The sequence below is a fragment of the Bidens hawaiensis genome, unplaced genomic scaffold (assembly GCF_021521415.1).
Source record: "Bidens hawaiensis isolate Kalapana, Puna unplaced genomic scaffold, B.hawaiensis_p1.1 tig00004105_1, whole genome shotgun sequence".
In the NCBI taxonomy this organism is placed as follows: Eukaryota; Viridiplantae; Streptophyta; class Magnoliopsida; order Asterales; family Asteraceae; genus Bidens; species Bidens hawaiensis.
Genome location: NW_027491242.1, coordinates 1694004 through 1716042, shown reverse-complemented (window position 1 = coordinate 1716042; position 22039 = coordinate 1694004). Strand labels below are relative to the sequence as shown.

Genomic DNA, 22039 nt, shown 5'->3' with positions numbered 1-22039 from the left:
GATGGATATGGGTGGTGACGATGATGCGATGATGATTGATTAAATGCTAGTATATATAGTTAAATGGTGATCATTGATTGAATGCTAGTATAGTTAAATGATGATTGATTGAATGCTAGTATAGTTATCTGAATAGATGATGAAATTTTGATCATGTTAAAAAATTTACTTATTATTGTCTAATATAGAAATGCTTATATTTTGTGTTTGACCTAATAGTCAAACTATTTTGTTTTTCTAAGAATTTTACTTAAGGTCAAACCATGCGTCGCACTCGTAATTTCATTTCAGTTCCTTTAAACATCCAGAAAAACTTGATGGCTATGAAAGTCAAGAAAACATCAAATGGCTTATGTCGTGTTTGACTTCAAAAGTCAAAACGTGTAGCTTTTTTATGGGCTCTAAAGCACAACTATAGCCCGTTTGACTTTTGAGGTCAAAGCATCCCATGCATACCTTCATAGATTAGTTTAGTTAAAATATATAGCTTTTGTATGGGCTTTAGAGCATAATTTTAGCCCGTTTGACTTTTGAGGTCAAATTTGTCCCTGCAAACCTTCATATGTTAATCTAACTATTTAGACATCTGCAAAGTTTGATGACTGCCCTAATGTGGATACGCACCAACGATTCGATTCGTTTATGAGCTCAAGTCACACTGTTTGGATTTTGACCAGAAAAGTCAAAACTAGAGTGACATACATCAAAACATATGGCCGGGTGGTCGAAATCAGCAGCAGCAGGATTATCTTTAGCTTTACTCTGTTTTACAGTCCTCAGGTATGGATTTTGATCTACGGTTTCGTGTTATTTGGTCATTATTAACGGGCTGAAACTGCTGCATTAATTAAAAACAAATAATATGTATTCTTACAGTATTTGCACCCGAGAAAACAAAAAATGGATTCAAGGTACCATGTAAACTAAATAAAAACTTTACATTATACGTTGCTGATTAAAGGTTCAATACAGACTATTTATAGGAAAAATCTATCTAGATAGAATATATCTAAGCTCTTTTTTATTTTAATTAACATAACTTATCTTACAGATCGACCCACAGCGTGTAATTCTGATGAATGTTCAAATCATATACAACATCCGCTTTTCATGGACTCAATCTTAATCTATGTTGATTGTAACCACCTTTTTAGGCCGCCCACCCGAACCACTGACCCTTGCTCCATTACCATTGTTTGCATATTCGTTACCCTTGAGTGCCAAGCTAAATGGTCGCGAGCTACCTGATCATGTAAAACAGTTAATAAAATGAGCCACTTGTAACTGAACTCGGCTCTTAGTTTTTTTTGACCTTTTGGACTCGTTTTAGTAATATATAACCAATGGATAGATTAACCAGTGCTCACCTGCCCTCTCAAACAAGTTGAATTCTTCGTTCCATCCAGGAATGTGCGTGTCGGCATGACCTTTCCACTCTTGTTCAAAACCAGCCAACTCATCTAATAAGGAATCACCATCACAGAGATTCAGCGTCACAACTAACATAAGTTAATAATAGAGGTGGCGAAACAAGTTGTATGCATTAATTATTATTTCACAACGAAATCAACTCAATGATAATCTGAATTTGAATAAAACATTTAGGAGGTCATAAAGATAGTATACACTTTGACCCGTTTGAGATAAAATATTCATTATTATCATTATATAAGTAAATGAATTTGAAAATGCCATCAATAATAAACAAGATAAATATAATTGTGCGTTGAGAATAACCTTCGTTGAGGTTGTGTAGGGTCTGCATAGTGTCCACTTTCCCGTCCGTGACAAGTTTCCTCATGACCGAATGACCCTAAGGAAATCAAGTAGCTCGATTAAGTTTCTACATTTTTAAATAAAAAACGACAAAACTGTAAATTCTCCAATAGTTTAAATGTTAACACAACATAATGCAACAAGATGCAAACATTGTAAAACCTTTACTCTACCTTAAGTTATTCAAAAAGAAATATTTTATAATAAACCAAATAAGAAAAATGCACCTTTTCATGTATTCCTTTAGAAACTCTGTGTGTTGCTTGACCTGTCCTTTAGAAACGGTACTATATCTCTTTATTATGGCCCGTTAATAATTTATTTTCCTTTAAGTTTGTAACCTTAGTTTAGTCTTTATTTAACCACATCTTGTACTTTGTAAATTGTAATTTCTCATCCGGGAGCAAAGAGCAAAAATAACATAAATAATAACATATCCTAGTTGGTTGCAACCCGTGGACGTAGGTTAGCTTAAACCAAACCACGTAAATTGTAAATCCTCATGCTCTTATTTTTCTACAGTTTACTTTTGTGTGTGCTTGCAACCCGAGTTATACTGGTGAATCACATGTGAATGGTTCTCCTTTGCGACTAAAAGATCAATCAAAAACCTATGCATTGACTTTGAATGTGATATGACCAGGTATAGCGGTGCAAACAAGCCAAGCTGCTCGTGAACTACTCGAGCCTGGATCGATGAAAAGCTCGAACCGAGCCCAATCCTCAAATAAAGCCCGTTTAGTTATCAAGCCCAAACCCAAGCCTGAGCCTCGTGCTTTTTTAATTTGTTTACCTCTTTCGAACTTTCATATATTAATTTCAAGCTGCACGGCTTAGACTCGCTTAAATTTTTCTCAAAAGTTCAAAATAAAAAACGTATATAAACTAATTAATAAGTACTGTAATAAACAAGACAAGCCCAAGCTTGAAAAAAGAAGAAAAAAAATTTAAAACGAACTGAGATCAAGCCTAGTCAACTAGTCGAGTTCAAGCTCGGATCAACTCGTTTAAACCCCTAACCAGGTACTTAACCGGATATATATATGTTATATAGACAACTTCATTACTTCATAATTAAAAACTTAAAAACACACTCATAAACTTAAAAACTTAAATAGTTCAGCGGATCGTGCACAGTAACTCAACGACGCCGAAGAACGATAACTTTGTTTTTAGTAGAATCGGTTTTGCCATTCAAAAGGGATGACGGCGCTTGTTGCCCTCTTACCTACCTCTCTATTGTAATTGGATCCGTTTTCCGATTATTTCATTAAACACTCATAAAATAATTAAATTGTGTACCTGTGAATAGAGTTAAGTTACAAGAAAGATCTGGAGCAATGGAATATAGATTACTAGGAAAATCAAATGATCAAAACAGCAAGTGTTTAAATATGTTTTAGAGGTTGGAAGTCTTTTTGTCGTGTAGCTTTGGTCCTAGATTATTCTCAACTTCTCATGACTTGTGTTTATTTATATGTAACCGCCTTTGTTTTCTTATGATTACTAGTAGCCCCCTCAACTTTATAACCTTTGCAAACTAAATCATTTTTGTTTAAATAAGTACATCATATCATACGTTAAACGAAGTCGAATTATAAATAGTAGATATAATTTACTTTTCTCTCTCAATTTTCTTAATATACTTTTTTACTTTCATTTGTATATGATATCGTTCTATGTATTCAGAATTATTTTAAGAGAAAATCAGTAGTAAGATATTAGACTGAAATATAACTTTATATAGGCGTATAATTCTCACGACTTATTAAAATATACTAACCACTAATTCTTTACCCTATATCAAAATTGGTGGTCGGCGGAGGTGACCCACCACCACCATTTTCATACGTTAACCTTCAAGTTTCATTAACTTACACAATCAACTTCAAGTTTCCTTAAGTTACATAATCAACACTAAGTTATGTTATTAACCCCGTAAAAGTTCCATTAACTTACACAAACAACCCCTGAAGATTTTAATATGGTAACTTGCATTCGTTAATCCTTTTGCACTACAACATAATGTTTCTTAATTCGTAACTGTCTTTCACAGCGCGCAACCGGTGATAACTAATTAAAAACATCACATAATCGACTCCTATGGTGTAGTTAGATCCATCTACGGGTCTTATATAACACATAATTACGTAAACTCCTCGAATTTATTCATAACCCGCAAAATTGTGAACAATGCATAGTCGAGTTTGTTGATTCTCGAATACGAAGATGTTTCAATGAATGTTGAAATCATTGGGTTTGGGTGTTTAAAAAACTCTAGATGTAACATGAAACACATACAAAATCTATAATTGCATCACATATAACATTGATTGCACCTTGTTTTAAACCTATCCATTTGAGAATAAATACTTACCATATAAACAAAACCTTCTAACTTGCACTAGAATATTTGCTTAATATGACTTTCTAAAGCAAAAGAAATGACCACCTACCACCACACTTAAATTATTAAATAACACAAACCATATATGTCTAATCTAATAACAGAAATACTATACACTTCTATAAAAAGCTAAACATAACATGAAAGCAATATTCATGTAATAACACAATTATCAAAATTTTAATAAAATGATACTCAAGTCTTTTGTGTCCAAATATGCAAACCAAAAGACATCATTTTCAATCATTTAATCTCATTTTGAGCATAACATAACTTCTCATAAATCCAAACCATTAGCAAAAATAAATAAACCACAACCACAAGCAAAACCAACACAAAGTCGAAAGTTCATTACGTGAGGGCGGTTCTTCAAACCGTTACTAATGTACATTCGTGGCAACAACCCTATACACAGCTCACACTAACTTCATCAATCCTGACCGGAAAACTGTATACATTTAAACAACATTTCGTTTTTCCAACATTTCCCGGCTTACAACCGAACTACTACTTTTACAAAAGTTAAAAAAAAACACCTATAACTGAAATCAGTGGCAATAAATGAAGAAAAGTTTATTTTGAGAAAAGTTTTAGAATTCTTGGGCGTCCAAATCCGGTTTTGATGGATACTCGAGGCCTTGAAGGGCGGGCATTCTTCGCAGATCTTCGTCACTATAAGCTGGAATAAACCAATACTTTTGTACTGTCCCAAATACCTGAAATTCTCACGAGATTCGTAGCTAAAGTAAATAATATAAATAAACCATGTCTTCAAGTTAAAGTTAATTATTTACCTAGTCATCAAACTAAAAGGTTTAGGTGGTGTGATTTAGACATTTACTATAGTTTTGTTAGTAGAGTATTTAACCTTGCTGCTTAGTCAAACATTGAATCTTTATTTGGACCACTTCTAAAATGGTCAAAAGAAAAACTTTGAAACGAAAAGGTTGACGATTTGACTTGACCAGGTAAAGTCAAAGTAACGGGTAAAGTGGTTCAATGGTCAAATACTATATAATTCAAGATAATGAGATGGCACCTGTTCAAAGTTTCTCTTGCGACCAAGATCATAACGCCATTTTGGAGTGGTTTTCTTCTCGTATGCCTGATCATATATATAACCGAATGTAATTATACGTATTAAAATAAGAATGTAAAGAACATAGCTTTCGGTTACATTTTGTAAAACGATTGTTTGCGTCTCATATTTAGAAAAACCTTCTTGTCATCCAAAAACAAATGTAACACTTGACCATGTAAATTGTTCAACAAAAAGTTTGACTACAAGTCAAATATTTCAAATATAAACAATAAAACAATACCTCGATTGTTGTGGTATTAGCAGACACCAACGATATGTGCATAATCAGAAAACCGAAAACGCTTAAAGCAAAAGCCAAATTCAAGACTGCAAAAAAGAACAAACAGTTACATAACAGAACAAAAGATAGCAAAAATTAAAAGGTTAAAAAAAAAGTAAACTTGGTTCATCGGATATTTTACCAAAAGCGAGAAAAGTGGTTGCTAGAGTGCTAGGTGACCCCGGAATCTCTCCATCACTAAAGAACGCTATGAAATGTGGTAACAAGGCTAAAGTCACAACCGTTGTCTCGAGAAACGTATAGAACTACAAAAATATCACAAAGAAGGTTCGACATAGTATCAATATGACAAAAGGGTATTTACGACATTTTACCAAAAGGATGATTAATGATGGAAGTATTAAACATACCAAGAAGAGAAGGAAGTACTTGTAGTTTAGTGCACCGACGCAATTAACAACCCACACACAATGATGATCCATTTTCAGTACACACCTTCCACCTATAAAAACGCAACAAATATACATTCTTTATAATATTCAAAACGTAGAATGATATACACACAAAGGTTATAAGTAACGTAAGAGATTGAACTCACAAACAGAACAATGGTGGCACCGAGGCGGTTTTAACTGGTTACACTTGCGACAATAACGGATTCTTGAATTGGATGGATCAGGTGTAGTCAACTGCCCGAATTCAGACGCTTCCAATGGATCAATTTCGCCTCTTTCTTGATCCACTAGTGGCCTATAGTTAGGCGGTACACCACCCGGGTCCGTGAAGACAACAGAAAAATAACTCCATAATAGCATCGCCAACTGGATCATCATAATTATTAGTTACGAATAATAATACTAAATATTGACTATTGTTAAGAATATGAAACTAATTATTGCATGATAAGCATAAGAATCTTTTAATGGGAATTGTGGCATAGATAAGCGAATAGACATGAAAGGCGGAACATTTTATAACAAAGTACCAAATAAGAAGATGTATGGATGTGCTTGTAAACTAATTACAGTTATTTTCTAACTGCTAATAATCATCAAGATCAGATTTTGATAACTAGTTAATCTTATCTTGGAATTCATGATGATAATTTCATTCTTGCCAATTTTGAACTTATAATCATTAAAAGTGTATTTAACTTGTTTGACTCAAAAGATTTAGCTAAAACAGAAAAAAGATTCACTACTAGCAGATCAATTATCAAACTTTCCATAAACTACCAAAGATCTACTACACATTAAAACAATATTCAAGATTAACAATCAGATAAATTTTCATAAAAACAATGACTTGTGCAGCTAAAATTCCTCTATTTACTCTTTAATTTGCAATATTAAGACCTAGAACACAAACAAAACACCCTGAAAAATGATAATAATATCATATTTCCTATTTTAAACTTATCTCATTAAAAGAGCATTTATGCTAATTGGCTCAAGGATTCACTACAAGCATATCAAACTTTCCATAAATTACCAACAGCTAAATGTTCATAAAAAATATAACAGGTGCAGCTAAAATACTAAATAAACACTTATAAATTACAAAAATTTGGTATAATAAATATAAACTTGGAAAGATTGAACTTGTAATTTACTACAAGCAAATCAAATTTTCCATAAATTACCAAAGATCCAATACAAATCCCATTAAAATAATATTCAATAACAAAAAAACAGCTAAATTTTCATAAAAATCATTACTTGTGCAGCTAAATTTCCAAATAAACACTTATAAATTACAATAATTTGTTAAAATAAACATAAACTTAAAAAGCTTAAATTTTTATTACCAGGGTATGAAATATAACCAAAACCAAAAGTGCTATGAGTGAATCAAGCCCACCAGCAGCCAAAGCAGGTCCATAATTACACAACACAACAGCATAATAAGTGACGCCAACAACACCAAGAACCAACAAGATCATGATGGAGCCTAAGCCTCTTAAAGCCGTACAGAATTGGAACACATTCCATGCCATCACAACTCCAGATCTGTACATAATAGTCTTTCTATAAATCAGTGAAAAAGAATGCCCAAATCTTGAAATTAGAGAATGAATCAAGAAACCCTTGAAGGGTTTTGATAAAGATTGGTTTTTGTATGTGGGTTTTGAGTTTTGATGAATCTTGTGGTGATTTTAAGGGTTTATGAATTTTAGGGAAGAAATGGTGGATACATGGTGAGAGAGATGACTGGGGGCTTTATTTTTGTTTTGGGATAAAGGGAAGAGTCAGCATAAATTATATTATTATTATTATTATTATTATTAGCAGCAGTAGTATTAACGAAACCATTTCTTAAAATGAGTTACTAGCGAAATTCGAAACATTAGTAATACTCGTCTGAAAGCATGATAGTGCGATGAGATAAAACTTGTTGAGCTTAAGGCAAGACCGCCTCAATGATGTTGGAGGCCTAAATCGAAATGAGGTTATGGTCATTTTAAGACAATTGTGTAAAAGCGATTAAAAGATTGTTAATAACTAGTCTTGAACTTGGGAACTCGGGACATACAAGTATACAACTAAGCAACACATGAGTTTACCACTCGACTAATAGTTATTTATGTCTTTAATATGCCGATTAAATATATATATGTGTGCGTGTGTGATATTTTTTTTTTAATTTGGAGGTCTTAATTAAGTGTGGGTTTAAAGCATTATCTTCATTTTGCTGGCCTGTGAAATATTAGGATCAAACTATAATCGTCACTTACTTATCTAATCTCTCATCATCATCTGATGCTGATAAAACTAAATGGTGAATGTGGGAACTAAACTTGGGTCAAACTTGTGGGTTTATTACTTTATTAATAAAAATGTGATTTGCTATTTATATTTAATGAAAGGATAAGTTAGGCAACCAGAAACCTTTTTAAAAAAAACTAATTGTTCTTACTTTAGCAAGTCTTTTTTTAAACTACATACAATCTAAAGTTATTTTATAAGTAGATTGAAGTAGGAAGTTGTTATGCATACTAGTTCCACTATATAAATTTTAAACTTTATTTTTCCAAAGCTTGATAGAATTAGTACTTCATAATATAATGTTCTCCTTGACTAAGTTTTGTGTCATATTATTATTCCCAACTTTTAGTTGATTCATATTATTAATCACATCTTTCCTCGTTGATAAGTTATATAATGCAACCTAATTCTATTAGGCCTAGAGTTAAGCCGGTCCATACCTCGCCTATCCAAACCGTACATGGTCCTAGCCTCCTAGGCGTTAGTGCGTTACCCTTCAATGTGAACCCCTACCCCCTATTAGCTATCTTATGATTGCGTAACGAGATCAAATAAAAGAAAAGACATAAAAACGTGTATATACAAGTAAAGTACCATAAAACATCACTTATCAGTTATAAACATAAAAATAACAAATATATAATAATTATATAATTTATGAGATACATAATTTCCTGAATATTTCATCGTTACAAATTAATAAAATACTATCTTTACGAGTCTTGAAATCTCGCAAGGAACCGTGACTTCAAGACCGAAACCTAGACCGAACATAATTCCAATTCAGTTTTCTATTTGGTTTTAACTTTTAACTACCCGAATAAACCGTAAACCGAACCAATAAACAGTTAAAAAGGGTAAAGTAGTAAAACCACAAAAAAAAATTTAAAATATGGTTACAAAGAAATGGCGGGTAAAATGAAAGAATAACTGATTTGCCATGACCAACGCCTCTTTTACCTCTCATCCTCTCATTTCTATTCCACTCCATTCCATTGTTTGATGCATTCATTCGTCTGCGATAATCTCATTTCTTCCGCGTTTACAGATTCCCAACCTCTTGTCTCCCTGTCACAAGCTGTTGTTATTCGATGGTGTCCGATTCTGAAGCTGACTCCCATGGAGGAGATCACCAGATGTTCTGTCAAGTCACGCGTGATCGTGAGTTAATTTCTACGTCGTTGGTTTATGTATCGTTAACAATGCGATTTTATTGAAACAAATTAAAATTTTACATCAAAGTTTAGGTGTGAATTTCAATTTTCTCTAGAGGTGTAAATGAGTCAAGCTGCTCGCAAGCCTAAACGAATCTATTGCTTATATAGTTGTTGTTTAAAATATATTTATTTTATAATTATTAGTGTTTATAAAATTATGATTGAAATAAGTAAATAATATAAATTTGCTATATATAAATTTATAAATATATGTATAATAATTAATAAATAGAAAACAAGCCGAACTCGAGCTTAAAAAACTACTCACAAGCCAACTTCGAGATTTAGAAATAGAGCTTGCAACGAGCCAAACTCAAGATTTAGAAATAGAGCTTGAAACGAGCCAAACTCGAGCTTAAAAAGTTACTCACGAGCCGAGTTCGAGATTTAGAAATAGAGCTCAAAGAAATAGAGCTCGAGTTCTCTATAAGTTTAACAAGTCGAGCTCAGGTCAGCTTAGCTCGACTCGTTTACACCCATACGGGAGCCTAAGGATACCTTGATAATTAAGGAATAGATTTAGGAATTAGGAGTCATCTTAACTTGCAGAAAGACATTGTATGGAACTCATGCTTTATCTTTCCTTGTTGTATATCTAATGTCTTGTGCTTAATCTTTTACTTTGTAGTAACGTCGAAAGTGATTATCGTTTTGCAGGGCTGCTATACGAAATGCTTAAAAATGCCTCAAAATCAAGTTGGAAAGTACATATTACATAATTTTGCATGAGATTTTAGTTTCATTTGTGAATTTTAAAAAAACTAGTTAGTTTATTATTGTTTTAGTTATGCAATAAAATTTTGAAAATGTATGATGCGTTTAAATAATTTTATCGATCTCGGTTTGATCTTTTGCAGGTACTTATCATGGATAAAGTTACTATGAAAGTTATGTCTGCTTCATGCAAAATGGCGGACATCACAGATCAAGGCGTTTCATGTAATTATATAAACTCAATATATACTAACATGTGATTGTTGTTAATAACATAACCATGAATTCGCCACTCGTGTCACGTATGCAAAAAAACGTTAAAGATGCGCGTTTTAATCTTATGCAGTGGTGGAACAACTTTTCAAAAGAAGGGAGCCTATGCCTAATATGGATGCCATATATTACATGCAGCCAAGTAAAGAAAAGTATAATATTACTCTTGTCATATAAAAAACTTTATTTTCTTAATAGTTTGTTATAAAAAAAAGTTATTATTTTATTTTTTATTTTTTTTATTTTTTTTAGTTTGTAAAGAGACTAAGATTTAGTCTTTTCTTTTCTCTCATTTGCAGCCTTATCATGTTTATATCCGACATGTCGGGACGAGAACCATTGTATAAGAAGTATGTAAAGATTTGTTGTTACAATCAACCGTATTCTATTTATGGTTAATATTGTTCGGTTTCTTCCTTCTGTTGCAGAGCGTTTGTGTTTTTTAGTTCTCCAATCCCAAAGGATTTTATTAGTAGAATCAAGGCCGATTCGAGTGTTGTACCGCGCATTGGTGCATTAAGAGAGGTAAATGTTATTATCATGATATTCTTATTTTCTGATACTTTTTTGCGTGTCAACTCATATGATCGTATTTGATTGCAGATGAACCTGGAATACTTTCCTATAGACAATCAGGTAATAATGTAATATTAATCCCTTCAAATATTCTTAACCATTCCTTGCTTTATGGTTTCATGTTCCTTCAAATATTATTATTATTAGACAAAATGGCAAAAGACATCCTTTATGTTTAATCGTTTTTTCAGTGGATGTCCTTTAGCAAAAGAAATGACAGAAAACATCCTTTACATTTAAAAACTCTCACATTATGTCCTTTGACCCTAAACCAATTAACTTTTTCCGTTTAATATGGTCATGTGCCCTGCACATGGGGGTATTTTGGTCATTTTACTATTGCAAATTAAAATAATATTAACTCTGAACCATTCACTGACCTAAAGATGATTAATTTTCAAGAGTAAAATGACCAAAATACCCTCATGTGTCTGCACATGACCAGATTTAACGATAAAAGTTAACTGGGTTAGGATCAAAGGACATAATGTGATAGAGTTTCTAAATGTGAAGGATGTTTTCTGCCATTTCTTTTGCTAAAGGACGTCCACTGAAAAAACGATTAAACATAAAGGACATCTTTTGCCATTTTGTCTTATTATTATTATTATTATATTTTTATTTAATAGGCATTTGTAACTGATCATGAAAGAGCAATAGAAGTGATATATGCTGATAGTGCTGAGAATTCTCGCCAGTCCGAAGATTGCTTACATACAATGGCTACTCGCATAGCCACTATTTTTGCTTCGCTTAAGGTAAGAGTTATAGGCATATCCTTATATAGGAATTTGTTAAAACAATCTTATATAAGTGGAAAAAAAAATCATATTTGATTTCAGGAGCATCCCCTTATACGGTACCGTGTAAAGGGATGTGCAACATTCCGTGACGTTATTCCTAAAAAGCTGGCTACAGCTATTTATGAAGATATTAAAACATATAAAACTACTATTCCTAAGTATCCACAAACGGAAACATGCGAGTTGCTCATTCTGGATAGATCTGTTGATCTGGTAATTTCACTTGTTTTATATTCTAGATATCTTTGTCATAATTTGCAAAGTTTTATGATTTTATCGTCTGTAATGTATAACAATGCATAAGTTTAAGTTCAGGTTGCACCTGTCATTCATGAATGGACTTACGATGCAATGTGCCATGATCTAGTAGACTTGGATGGAAACAAATATGTTATGGAGGTAACGTTTTAAATTAAGTAAAATAATTATAAAAATTTATCGTTTATGAATCACAAGCATTTTCATTCAGATTCCTAGTAAATCCGGTGGCGCTCCCGAGAAAAAAGAGTTCCTTTTGGAAGATCATGATTCGGTTTGGCTTGAAATGCGCCATTTGCATATCGCTGACGTACGTCTCTAGCTTTCATTTTTTTTTTTTTTGCCTAAATTCTGCAACTTTTAATGTTTCTTTCATTTGTTTACATATTAGGCTAGTGAAAAATTGAGTGATAAGATGGACACTTTGAGGTCAAAAAACAAAGCTGCAAAACTGCAACAAAAGTGAGTACTTATATATTACACGAGAGCGTTCATTTCAGAACCAATAATATGTTGAGAACTGCGAACCACATTAAATCTTATACTATATTATTAAAATTCACTGTGATGCATGTCGACTTATTATTTTTTTTAAAATAATAATGATTGTCTTTTATCTAAATTCTAAACGCATATATATATATATATAGGGTGCAGTTACTGTACGAAAATGCTTAACGTACATTAACGTACGCGAGACGCTCAAAGGCAAAAAACAAAGGCAAAAACCTAAAACGCTCAGAAAACGCTCACAAAAACCTTAAACGCTCAAAAACCGTCTTTGTGAAAAAAAGTGAAAAATTGATCGATTAACCATCAAAACTGTTTTTTCGGTGAAGCAATGATTGATTGGATATGTATTGACGATTCCGAGATGTTTGGATGTGATTTCATGGATCGATTCGCGAAAAACGGGATTCGCGTACGTATTTGTACGTTAAGCATTTTCGTATTGGATCTTTTCACTATATATATATACCTATATATATATGCACATTTTAATATATTTAAATAAATCAGGAGAGGAGATAAGATAAAAAGAAATAGTGGGAAGAGATAAATTAACAAACATTTGTTTTCAAATTTTACCTTTTTTGTTGAAGCGAAACATACACGTCTTATGTCATTCTAGCGGTTCTCAACATATTTTTAGTTCTGAAAAATAACACGCCTATACATACATTATATGTGTGTGTGAGTGTGTGTTTCTCACATTACAGACTTGACATGAATGCAGAGATAGTAGTGAATTATCTACCAGAGACATGCAGCAACTCGTTCAAGCGTTGCCCGAATACAACCAACAAATGGAAAAACTTTCACTCCATGTTGAGGTTTGTTTCCATTAATATATCCTAAAACATTAAACAAGCTAATTTATTTCTCCAAAATGTTTTTTTTTATTTGTCTTATAAATCAGCTTGCTGGGAAAATTAATGCAAAAATAGGCGAGGACGGGCTTAGAGATCTTGGTCAAATCGAGCAGGATCTTGTCTTCGGTGACGCTGGATACAAAGAACTCGTTGAATATTTAGAGGAAAGCGGGGTAAATTTCCGCTCAACTAAACATCCATTAAGAGTTTAAGACCTCATATTTTTCACATACAGATTATATTTACACGTCTTATAGGACACTAATGATGAAAATAAGTTAAGATTATTAATGATTTACGCATTAGCGGATCCAGAAAATTTTCAGGGCGAAAAGGCAGCATCGCTTCTAGAGGTAGCAACTTGATTAATGATTTTTTTTTTAAATAAAAAATATGAAATTAATCTATTTTTTTGATAGTATTAACCCTGTTTTCTTCGGTGTGTTTCAGATGGCAAACTTGCCTCCTGAGGATATGATGATTATAGATAACATGAGATTGCTTGAAGGACCACCTAAACAAGTTAAAGAAGAAAAAAAAGGTGGTTTCCATATGTTTGATAAAAAGGTAATTATTTCTGTAAGTATAATGTATATATAGCAGTATCATTTAATTCTTGCATCATGACATGAAGTTGTGAAAGTTATATTCTATTTGGCTAACATTAGACGAAAAAAGCGCTAAGAAAAGATAGACAAGGAGAAGAAGAAACATGGGCTCTCTTTCGATTCTTTCCCGTCATAGAGGTAGTATTTTTATTACATTTTAACAAACATGTCAAATTAATGATAATAAATTAATTTGTTAATGTATGTAATGGATTTAGGAATTGATTGAAAAGATCGAAAAACATGATCTACCGAAGGACGAGTTCCAATGCATAAACGAAACGAGTTCGTCTGTAGGGGTGACTGGTCAGGCAGCAAAGAGTGGGGCCCAACAATCAAGGAGATCTAGAAGGACACAGGGACATGGAAAGTTTGCATCTGATGATGGAACTTCAAGGTACCTTTTTTCCTCATTTGTAAAACCATTTAAATTTAATATATGTAACGGTTTTGACCCATTTGCAGTGACTCGGTGCTAAAAAATGTTGCCACGGATTTAAAACACATGGGACAGAGAATTTTTATTTTTATCATCGGCGGTGCCACCAGATCCGAGGTATAGATTATCATTATAAAGTTTTGATCTGCGCCATGTGTGTTCCAGCTCGGTTTCCTTAAAGATACTTCATTGTTTATTTGCAGCTGCGGGTTTGTCATAAGCTTACTACTAAACTGAGGAGGGAGGTTGTACTGGGTTCAACTAGTATAGATGATCCTCCACAATACATAACAGTATAAATCTTCCACTTAGTTTTGCTTTTTATTTGATATGTTTTGATTTCCTAACTTTGATGTGTTGCAGAAAGTGAAGATGCTTTCCATGGCACTACCCGAAGATTGGTAACCCGATACAGCTTATTGTTTACGTAGGATATATGGCTTTTATGAGTGCTGCGGATCATGTCGGGCTAGTTCTGATAGGATCTTGCTAATCTCTTCTTATATTGTGTTCATAGAGCAAAATTTTGTATATTATTGTTTTAACAAAAGCATAAGTGCAGAATCTTTGTGTTTTAAACACAATTTTGATGTTGAACCTAAGACAACCTTAAGGTAATGTATACCTTGTAAAACAATCAACCGCACGGAAGTATCATCGTGTGTGCAATCTAATGCATGACAAATGACAAAATAGAATGCAAAAACTGAAAAACGTCACAATCGAACACGAACAAAAACAAAAGACTTAGAAGATAATTAAATATTCACACATGTGAAGAAAGAAGATAGATATAAATATACTAGATTCACAACACAATTGACATAGTCATAATTTATAAAAGGCCTAAAGTAAGTGAGTCACCTGATCCTTCTGTGTACACAAATATACAACCCACACTCAAAAAAGGTGAATGGCACCATATATACTCAGAATAATGTTACTGCACACCGGCCCCTGTTTTGTTATTGTTCTACACGGTTTCCCCATGCCTGAACCCGTTATCACCCGGGTCCAACCCACATGGAGATTCATACCATTTGGGATTCTCAGGGTAAAAGCCATCAACTTGCAGACCAACAAGGCTATCTGTCTCCATATCATTCCTCGCCGGTTTTATTAGTTTGGAGTCGTTATGATCAAGTACAACTTTTTCATCAATACCACCACATTTCAGCCAGTTTTCTGCTTTCTCGGTCCTGCAATCAGCCCTGATCTGATCCCAAGACGCAACATCCCCAAGCGTATGACCAAAACTGTCGTCATCATCTTCAATCAAATTTGTATCCTTGTCATCACCATACATCATTTGATGATGGCTCCAATCGGCTAAATCATTCTCTCCCACCAATACATCATCAGCCTGCATCTTCTCAGAAAGTAACCCTTCGGAAGTTGACTCGTACGCTCCAATGGTTTTAACTTTATTCAACAGATCAAACAATTCCCGAGACACCGAACCTAGCAGCTCAGGTGGGAATTTTGACAGTTTCCCTTCAAGCAACCCGACTTCATTTCTCAATTCCTTAACTTGCTGCAACACAGAACAATGCGGATCCCCATAAACAGTATCTGCATCATCACTCATCCCATAAACCATATCTTGATCCATCAATAACCCTCCTTTATGCCCAAGAACCCTATGCATTATCCTCGCATTACCATCCAACGGCCCCGGTTCGTGCCCCGAATGCACTGCATACAGCTTAAACACAGCCATCCCCTCTTCTTGATACACAAAGGTTTTATCTTTCTCATTATAATTCAAAATCGGCACAATCGCTCTTATCCTAAATCCACATCCACATCTCTTCGACGCATACGGCTCTCTTTTAAAATTCTTCGACTTCTTCGACGAAGAAGCCGGCTCACCCGCTCGATGACAAGCATAATCCTTAACCTCCGCCATAAACGGCTTATACCTAATATACTTCTGCCTAATACACAACACAACCTTATGTTTAGCCGCCAACTGCTGCAACTTACTAGGCACTTCCTTTGCAGGCACATCAAACGACTCCGTATACTCAAACCTCCGCCGTTTCGACCTCCCTCCCCCACCAAACTCCGAACCCGAACAAACCGGACACGCAGCAACACAAACCCTAATATACGACTCCGGTATCCCATAAAACTTCGCACCGACAGTCCACACCTGCTTAATCCTCTCAACCGTCTCCTTCAATCCAAAATGCTTCTCATCACCACAATGAAACCGCATCACAATATCCTGCCACTGACTAACATGCGAAACGAACTGATTATTCGAATTATTCTTGAAACACAAAAACCGATCACCGAGCTCGCCGGTATGCACCGTGAGCTTATCCTGAATCCGTTTCCACGCAGTCAAATACGCCGTGTCCTCGTTCCGGTCCTTCCACACCGACCGCCAGCTCGCGAGGACCGAGGCCGTCGTCGCGTCCTTAATCTCATCGGCCGTGGCGACACGGTTTTCGACAATACACCGTACCATTAAACTATGTGATTCAGTATTAAATGTGTAAAACTGTGACGATATATGAGGCTCTGGATCGATAGACTGAAACCTAGGGTTTGTAATAACTGAGTGAAACCTAGGGTTTGTGTTATCGGATGAGTTAGTGTTAGTGTTAGTGTTGGTTATAATAATACCTTCGGCGTCGGATGACGTGTGGCTGACGTCATCGTCGTCGTCGTCGTCACGGAAGAAGTCGAATTCCGGCATGGGCAGAAGAGAGAAGTCCGGCGGCGGCTGGTGGTGGTGGTGGAGAATCAACGGCTGAGGATCGTCGATTGGATCCAGGTGTTGATGGAATAATAACGGATCGGATTCGGGTTTGGTTGTGTTCATGGTTTTGATTTGATTTGATTTGATTTGTTTTGAAGAAGACGAAAGGTGAGTTGAGAGTTGAGTCTACTCTGAAATTATGAGGGTTTGGAGTTATAATAATAATATGTGAAAGGGTATATTCGTAACTTATTGTTATAATAAAATACTATGCTTGAAGCAAGCGTTGTTATCCTCGTCACGTGAAAGAGGTTCTTCGTGTGACCATTATCCTGGGGTGCAAATGAGTCGAGCTGAGCCCGAGCTCGACCAGGCTCGAGCTCGGCTCGTTTTGTTCTTTAATTATAAAGCTTGAGCTCGACTCGTTTCGTAGTTTTTCAAGCTCGAGCTCGGCTCGTTTAATATATATTAATTAATTTTTTATGTATTTATAATTATATTTGTATATTTATTTTCATAATAAATTTATATATAAAACAATATTTTATTAGTTATTTTTTTTCATTAATTATATATATCAATTAATAATTATAAAATATATATGTATCTATTAATATATAAATTTATAAAAAAATATGTAAATGGCAGGCTCGTTTAGGCTCGCAAGTCGGCTCGAGCTCGATAAGTGAAGCTCGGGCTCGGGCTCGTTTATTAAACGAGCTTTCTTTTAGGCTCAAGCTCGGGCTCGGGCTCGTTTAAACTCGGCTCGATCGAGCTTTTTCACAAGTCGATCTCGAGTAACTCGGCTCGTTTGCACCCCTACCATTATCTGAGGTGAGAGTCGGCAATCGGAACCGAGATCGGGAAAGTAAAGTAATGAATGAATGTATTTCCTTATGGAGATCTGGTTTTTATATTGAAAAGTTGAAGACTTGTTAAATGATAACATGAAGTGGTCTCATCTTCAGGTATAACGGTTTCATTATAGTGATATGAAATCTTTCTCTTTCGATTGGTGAATTCGTGACACTCCTTTTGCGTCATTTTTTATGTCTGCGGTATGCCACGTAGGCGTAATGAATAAACTAATAGTTGGGTGGATGTTATATCTATTGAGCGATGGTATCGGGTTGGCTAGGATCTTACCTCTAACTTCTTCAATTATTGCGTTCGAAGTGAAGTTTATAATTTTTATGAACACGTGTAATTCTCTCTCATTTTTTTTTAACTTTTTTTCATTTTCAGTTTGTCTTTTCAACCTGGGACTAGCTCTATTTCTAGAGGTTTAGTCCTCTTAGTAGAAACACTGGGTTTTAACCCATGCAAAGTACATTTTTAATCATAATATCCAAGTAAGCATTCTTGGAACAAGATGTCAATCGTCTATACTGATTTTGATTTTTCATACCTGACTTATCAAATAACATCATCAATGAGGAAACTCACCACTTTAAGAAAACCACGTTGATTCAAGTTTTAAACATTAGAACATAAAATCTTAAGTCTCAAGTATTACATTTATGTCATTGACCTTCGGTCAACTGGTCCATGTAAAAAGAAAAAAAAATCATTGTTTTTTTTAAATAATGTACTTCAAAACCTTAAAGAAAAGTCAAAAACACACATTTATGGGAACTTGGGAAGTGTGGTTTGTTGATTTTAACTAGTTTGGTTAAAATTTTAAACTCAAACAATATTAATCATTAAAGTTTCTACTTTTAACAATTTCTTTGGGTTAATGGAGAAGTTACGTTGTCAATTGAATTGACATCATTAAAAATAGAAACTTTAATGACTAAAAGTGTTAAGAGTATAAAGATTTAACCAAATTAGTTAAAATCAACAAATCACATGAACCAAAACGATTGTTCTCTTATATTCATCAATCATTAATTATGTTTTTTTAGTTAAAGTACGTGTTAAATGAAAAGTTGGGATGTAACTTGTGACTTTACACAAATGAAATATATGTTCCACAATCCGCAATAATCATTTAAAGTTGTAAGTTATACCGTAGTTGATCATATTAACAACCAAAAGTAGTTTAGTACAAGAATACACATGCAATGGTTAAACATTAGTTGTTAGAAGAAACACTAGAACAAAGTCATGTTCTTCAAAAAGATTGTCATTCATCGGCTCTAGGCGCATAGTTTGTCAAGAACTCTCGAGCTAACACTTCTAGATCACTCTCTTGTGGTACTTGGCTTCTTGATGTATCATCCTCGAGAAATGTTGGCACTGCTAGTGATGTTTTGTTGGTTATAACGGGCCCGGAGTGCACCAATGATTCGGTGGAACTAGACAAAGGCGTTGGTGACCAAAATACATCGCTTGACGATGGGTTTTGTTGATGTAAGTGTTGTAAAATTGTAACTTGAGCGCGAATATATGCCATCTCTATTTGCAAGTTTTCAACCTATAATGCCAACACGAAAATATTAGGATTTAGTGACGATTATTCTTATTATTTATGCCAACTCTATTTACATATTATATATTGTCATTCGATATATACATTTTGGACATTGATGTGATTATATTATATCAATGTACTATAGAATGACATTGACAATATGTCAACATATAATATAACTTTGTACCATCTTCAAGTGCTTTCTACCCCTATTTCAAATTATTTTCCAAACTTTACAAAATAAAATAATACAAAACCAAAAAGTTTAAAAGCAAGCTCGTGTCATTTCAAAAGGTCTGGTGACAATCTGATGCAGTGTTTCAACAAATATAGTTAATAATAAAAACATTTCAATTTCATTATTAATTTTGGTGCTAAGTATAATTCATCTTGAATATTTTGGATAATCTTTCAAACCAAAAAATATATATTAAAAAAGGGATAATTACCAAATAATCTATTAGAGGAAAAGAAACCATATTTGGCTCAAATGGTTGTAAACTTGTAACCTTTCAAAATGTTTCTCCTAAAACTCACGGACCCGACGCATTTGGCTTCGTAACTAATATTATGCCACGTGTATATAATGTATGACCCCCACTCGTAAAATTTCAAAGGAAACCCGTCAGATCCTTCATCTCTAGATAAAAAAACTTCCCAACTTCTTCTGGTTTTGATACGAAACTTCACACGAATTTCCTTTCAAATTTCACGAGTGGGGTCAGACATCATACACGTCACATAATATTAGTAGCTAACGAAAACCATCAGCACGAAGCCAAATGTGTGGGGTCCGTGAGTTTTAAGAGGGACATTTTTGGAAGTTACAAATATTTGTGCCAGATAAAGTTTCTCTTTCTTCAAATGTGTAGTGGAGGACCTACAAATTGGACGAATTGCGACACGTAAAATGATAGAAATTTGTTTTAGAGGTGTCATGTTTCGTAGGCTAATATATACACACACACATATATATACACTACACACAAACATATATAATAATAATATTTAATATATATATATATATATATATATATATACACACTACACACAAACACATTTCGCCCGAACACAGGGGGCGGTGTTGTAGCCCCTATTTAGGCCAAACACAGTTTATGTTTCTTCTAATGGACTATTTCGAGAATTTTCCCGTTAAAATAACATATACCTGTTGTTGGAGGGTGAAGATGTTACCCATACAACCATACACAGGATCTCTAACTCTAGACAGAGCTTCATAACACATTGACACAACAGCATCAAGACGGCGGTTCGGTGGAACACTAAGGAGGAGCTTAGAGGCGTTGCTAGCTCCAAACACCTTGTGTACAGCAGCAAAGTGAGTAGTGCCTTGGTTTGAGTCAAAGTAAGGTGCAAACACACATGTTTTCACACACCTTCTTCTCAAGAACTTGCATGCTCCACATGGCCCACTAGTACCATTACCACCCATGATATTATTATGATCTCTTGTTATTTACAGCAACAATAATAATAATATTATGTATGAAGAAACACTAAGTGACCCCGGCAGATTACGGATAATCATAGGGTTAAGTAAAGGTTTCCCACGAGGGTTAGGTCCGGCAAAGATGATTATTCTTCTGATGACCTGCAAAACAGACACCGTGAGCTCGTCACTGAGAAGGGGGGGGGGTTCCTCCTTGTGACCACCCTCCGGCGTGAGAATTAGACTAGATTGCTCTGAATATAAGTGTATATTAAGAGAAATAGCTAGAGAAGATAAGATGATGATACCGTTCCAAGGTGTGGGAGTATTTATAGCCGAAGGTAGGTTTCCAAGCAGGTACGGCCAGCTGTATAATATTCCTTTTCCACCAACTACGGGCTATGTACGTGCCACAATGGGAGTTGGTGGGTAGGCAGCGACTGATAGTGACATGGCCGGCTGTATACTATTCCTTTTCCACCAACTACAGGCTACGTACGTGCCACGATGGGAGTTGGTGGGTAGGCAGCGGCTGATAGTGATATTTTGTACTAGAGCGTGCTCCTCCTCGTACTATTGTCGGTGAGCTGTCACCCTGTGATTGGTTCATGGGCTGCTTTGGTCAGATCTTGTCTATTTTGTCCATACCTTGGCAGGTATAGTACAAAAGATCTTCCAGAAGCGTACGGACTGGCTCTTTTGGGCGGGAATATTCCCGCCTTGCTCATTCCTTCTTCAGGTGACATTGCTGAAGTAAGAGTTAGTGCCTTATGCGTGTAGCCTTACCGTTAGTGCGGGTAGCCTTCCTTCTTGGTACGTACCCACAGCTGCGGGAACAGGTAGGGTACTGTACCAAGGGAGGCTTTCATGCGGGAACAGCTGGCTTACTGCGTGTAAGGTCTTCATCTCTCTGAGCATAGTGGGTCCTGCGG

General features: G+C 34.7%; 3 protein-coding genes and 1 pseudogene across 3 annotated transcripts; 1 reads left to right on the top strand and 3 right to left on the bottom strand.

The window, feature by feature from the left end:
- Positions 1 to 4743: 4743 nt before the first annotated feature.
- Positions 4744 to 7733, bottom strand: LOC143625522 (putative protein S-acyltransferase 14). The gene is made up of 7 exons (XM_077095838.1): positions 7313 to 7733; positions 6104 to 6326; positions 5916 to 6007; positions 5687 to 5810; positions 5506 to 5591; positions 5223 to 5288; positions 4744 to 4899 (listed from the first exon to the last, which is right to left on the bottom strand). Exons 1-7 carry the CDS (start codon positions 7520 to 7522, stop codon positions 4774 to 4776), a joined length of 927 nt encoding a protein of 308 aa, XP_076951953.1. The 5' UTR covers positions 7523 to 7733; the 3' UTR covers positions 4744 to 4773.
- Positions 7734 to 9370: 1637 nt separating this feature from the next.
- On the top strand, positions 9371 to 14997 carry LOC143625521 (protein transport Sec1a-like). Its single transcript, XM_077095837.1, has 21 exons — positions 9371 to 9431; positions 10145 to 10191; positions 10345 to 10426; positions 10548 to 10626; positions 10774 to 10824; positions 10903 to 10999; positions 11078 to 11110; positions 11680 to 11808; positions 11893 to 12066; positions 12169 to 12252; positions 12323 to 12421; positions 12503 to 12573; positions 13349 to 13445; positions 13532 to 13657; positions 13742 to 13837; positions 13935 to 14051; positions 14153 to 14230; positions 14311 to 14489; positions 14558 to 14648; positions 14735 to 14824; positions 14895 to 14997. Exons 1-21 carry the CDS (start codon positions 9407 to 9409, stop codon positions 14934 to 14936), a joined length of 1887 nt encoding a protein of 628 aa, XP_076951952.1. The 5' UTR covers positions 9371 to 9406; the 3' UTR covers positions 14937 to 14997.
- Positions 14998 to 15279: 282 nt separating this feature from the next.
- LOC143625520 (uncharacterized) lies at positions 15280 to 17381 on the bottom strand. The gene has a single exon (XM_077095836.1). The coding sequence runs from the start codon at positions 17362 to 17364 to the stop codon at positions 15505 to 15507; it is 1860 nt and encodes a 619-aa protein (XP_076951951.1). The 5' UTR covers positions 17365 to 17381; the 3' UTR covers positions 15280 to 15504.
- A 1988-nt stretch (positions 17382 to 19369) lies between these two features.
- On the bottom strand, positions 19370 to 21110 carry LOC143625372 (LOB domain-containing protein 31 pseudogene; annotated as a pseudogene).
- Between the last annotated feature and the right edge of the window lie 929 nt (positions 21111 to 22039).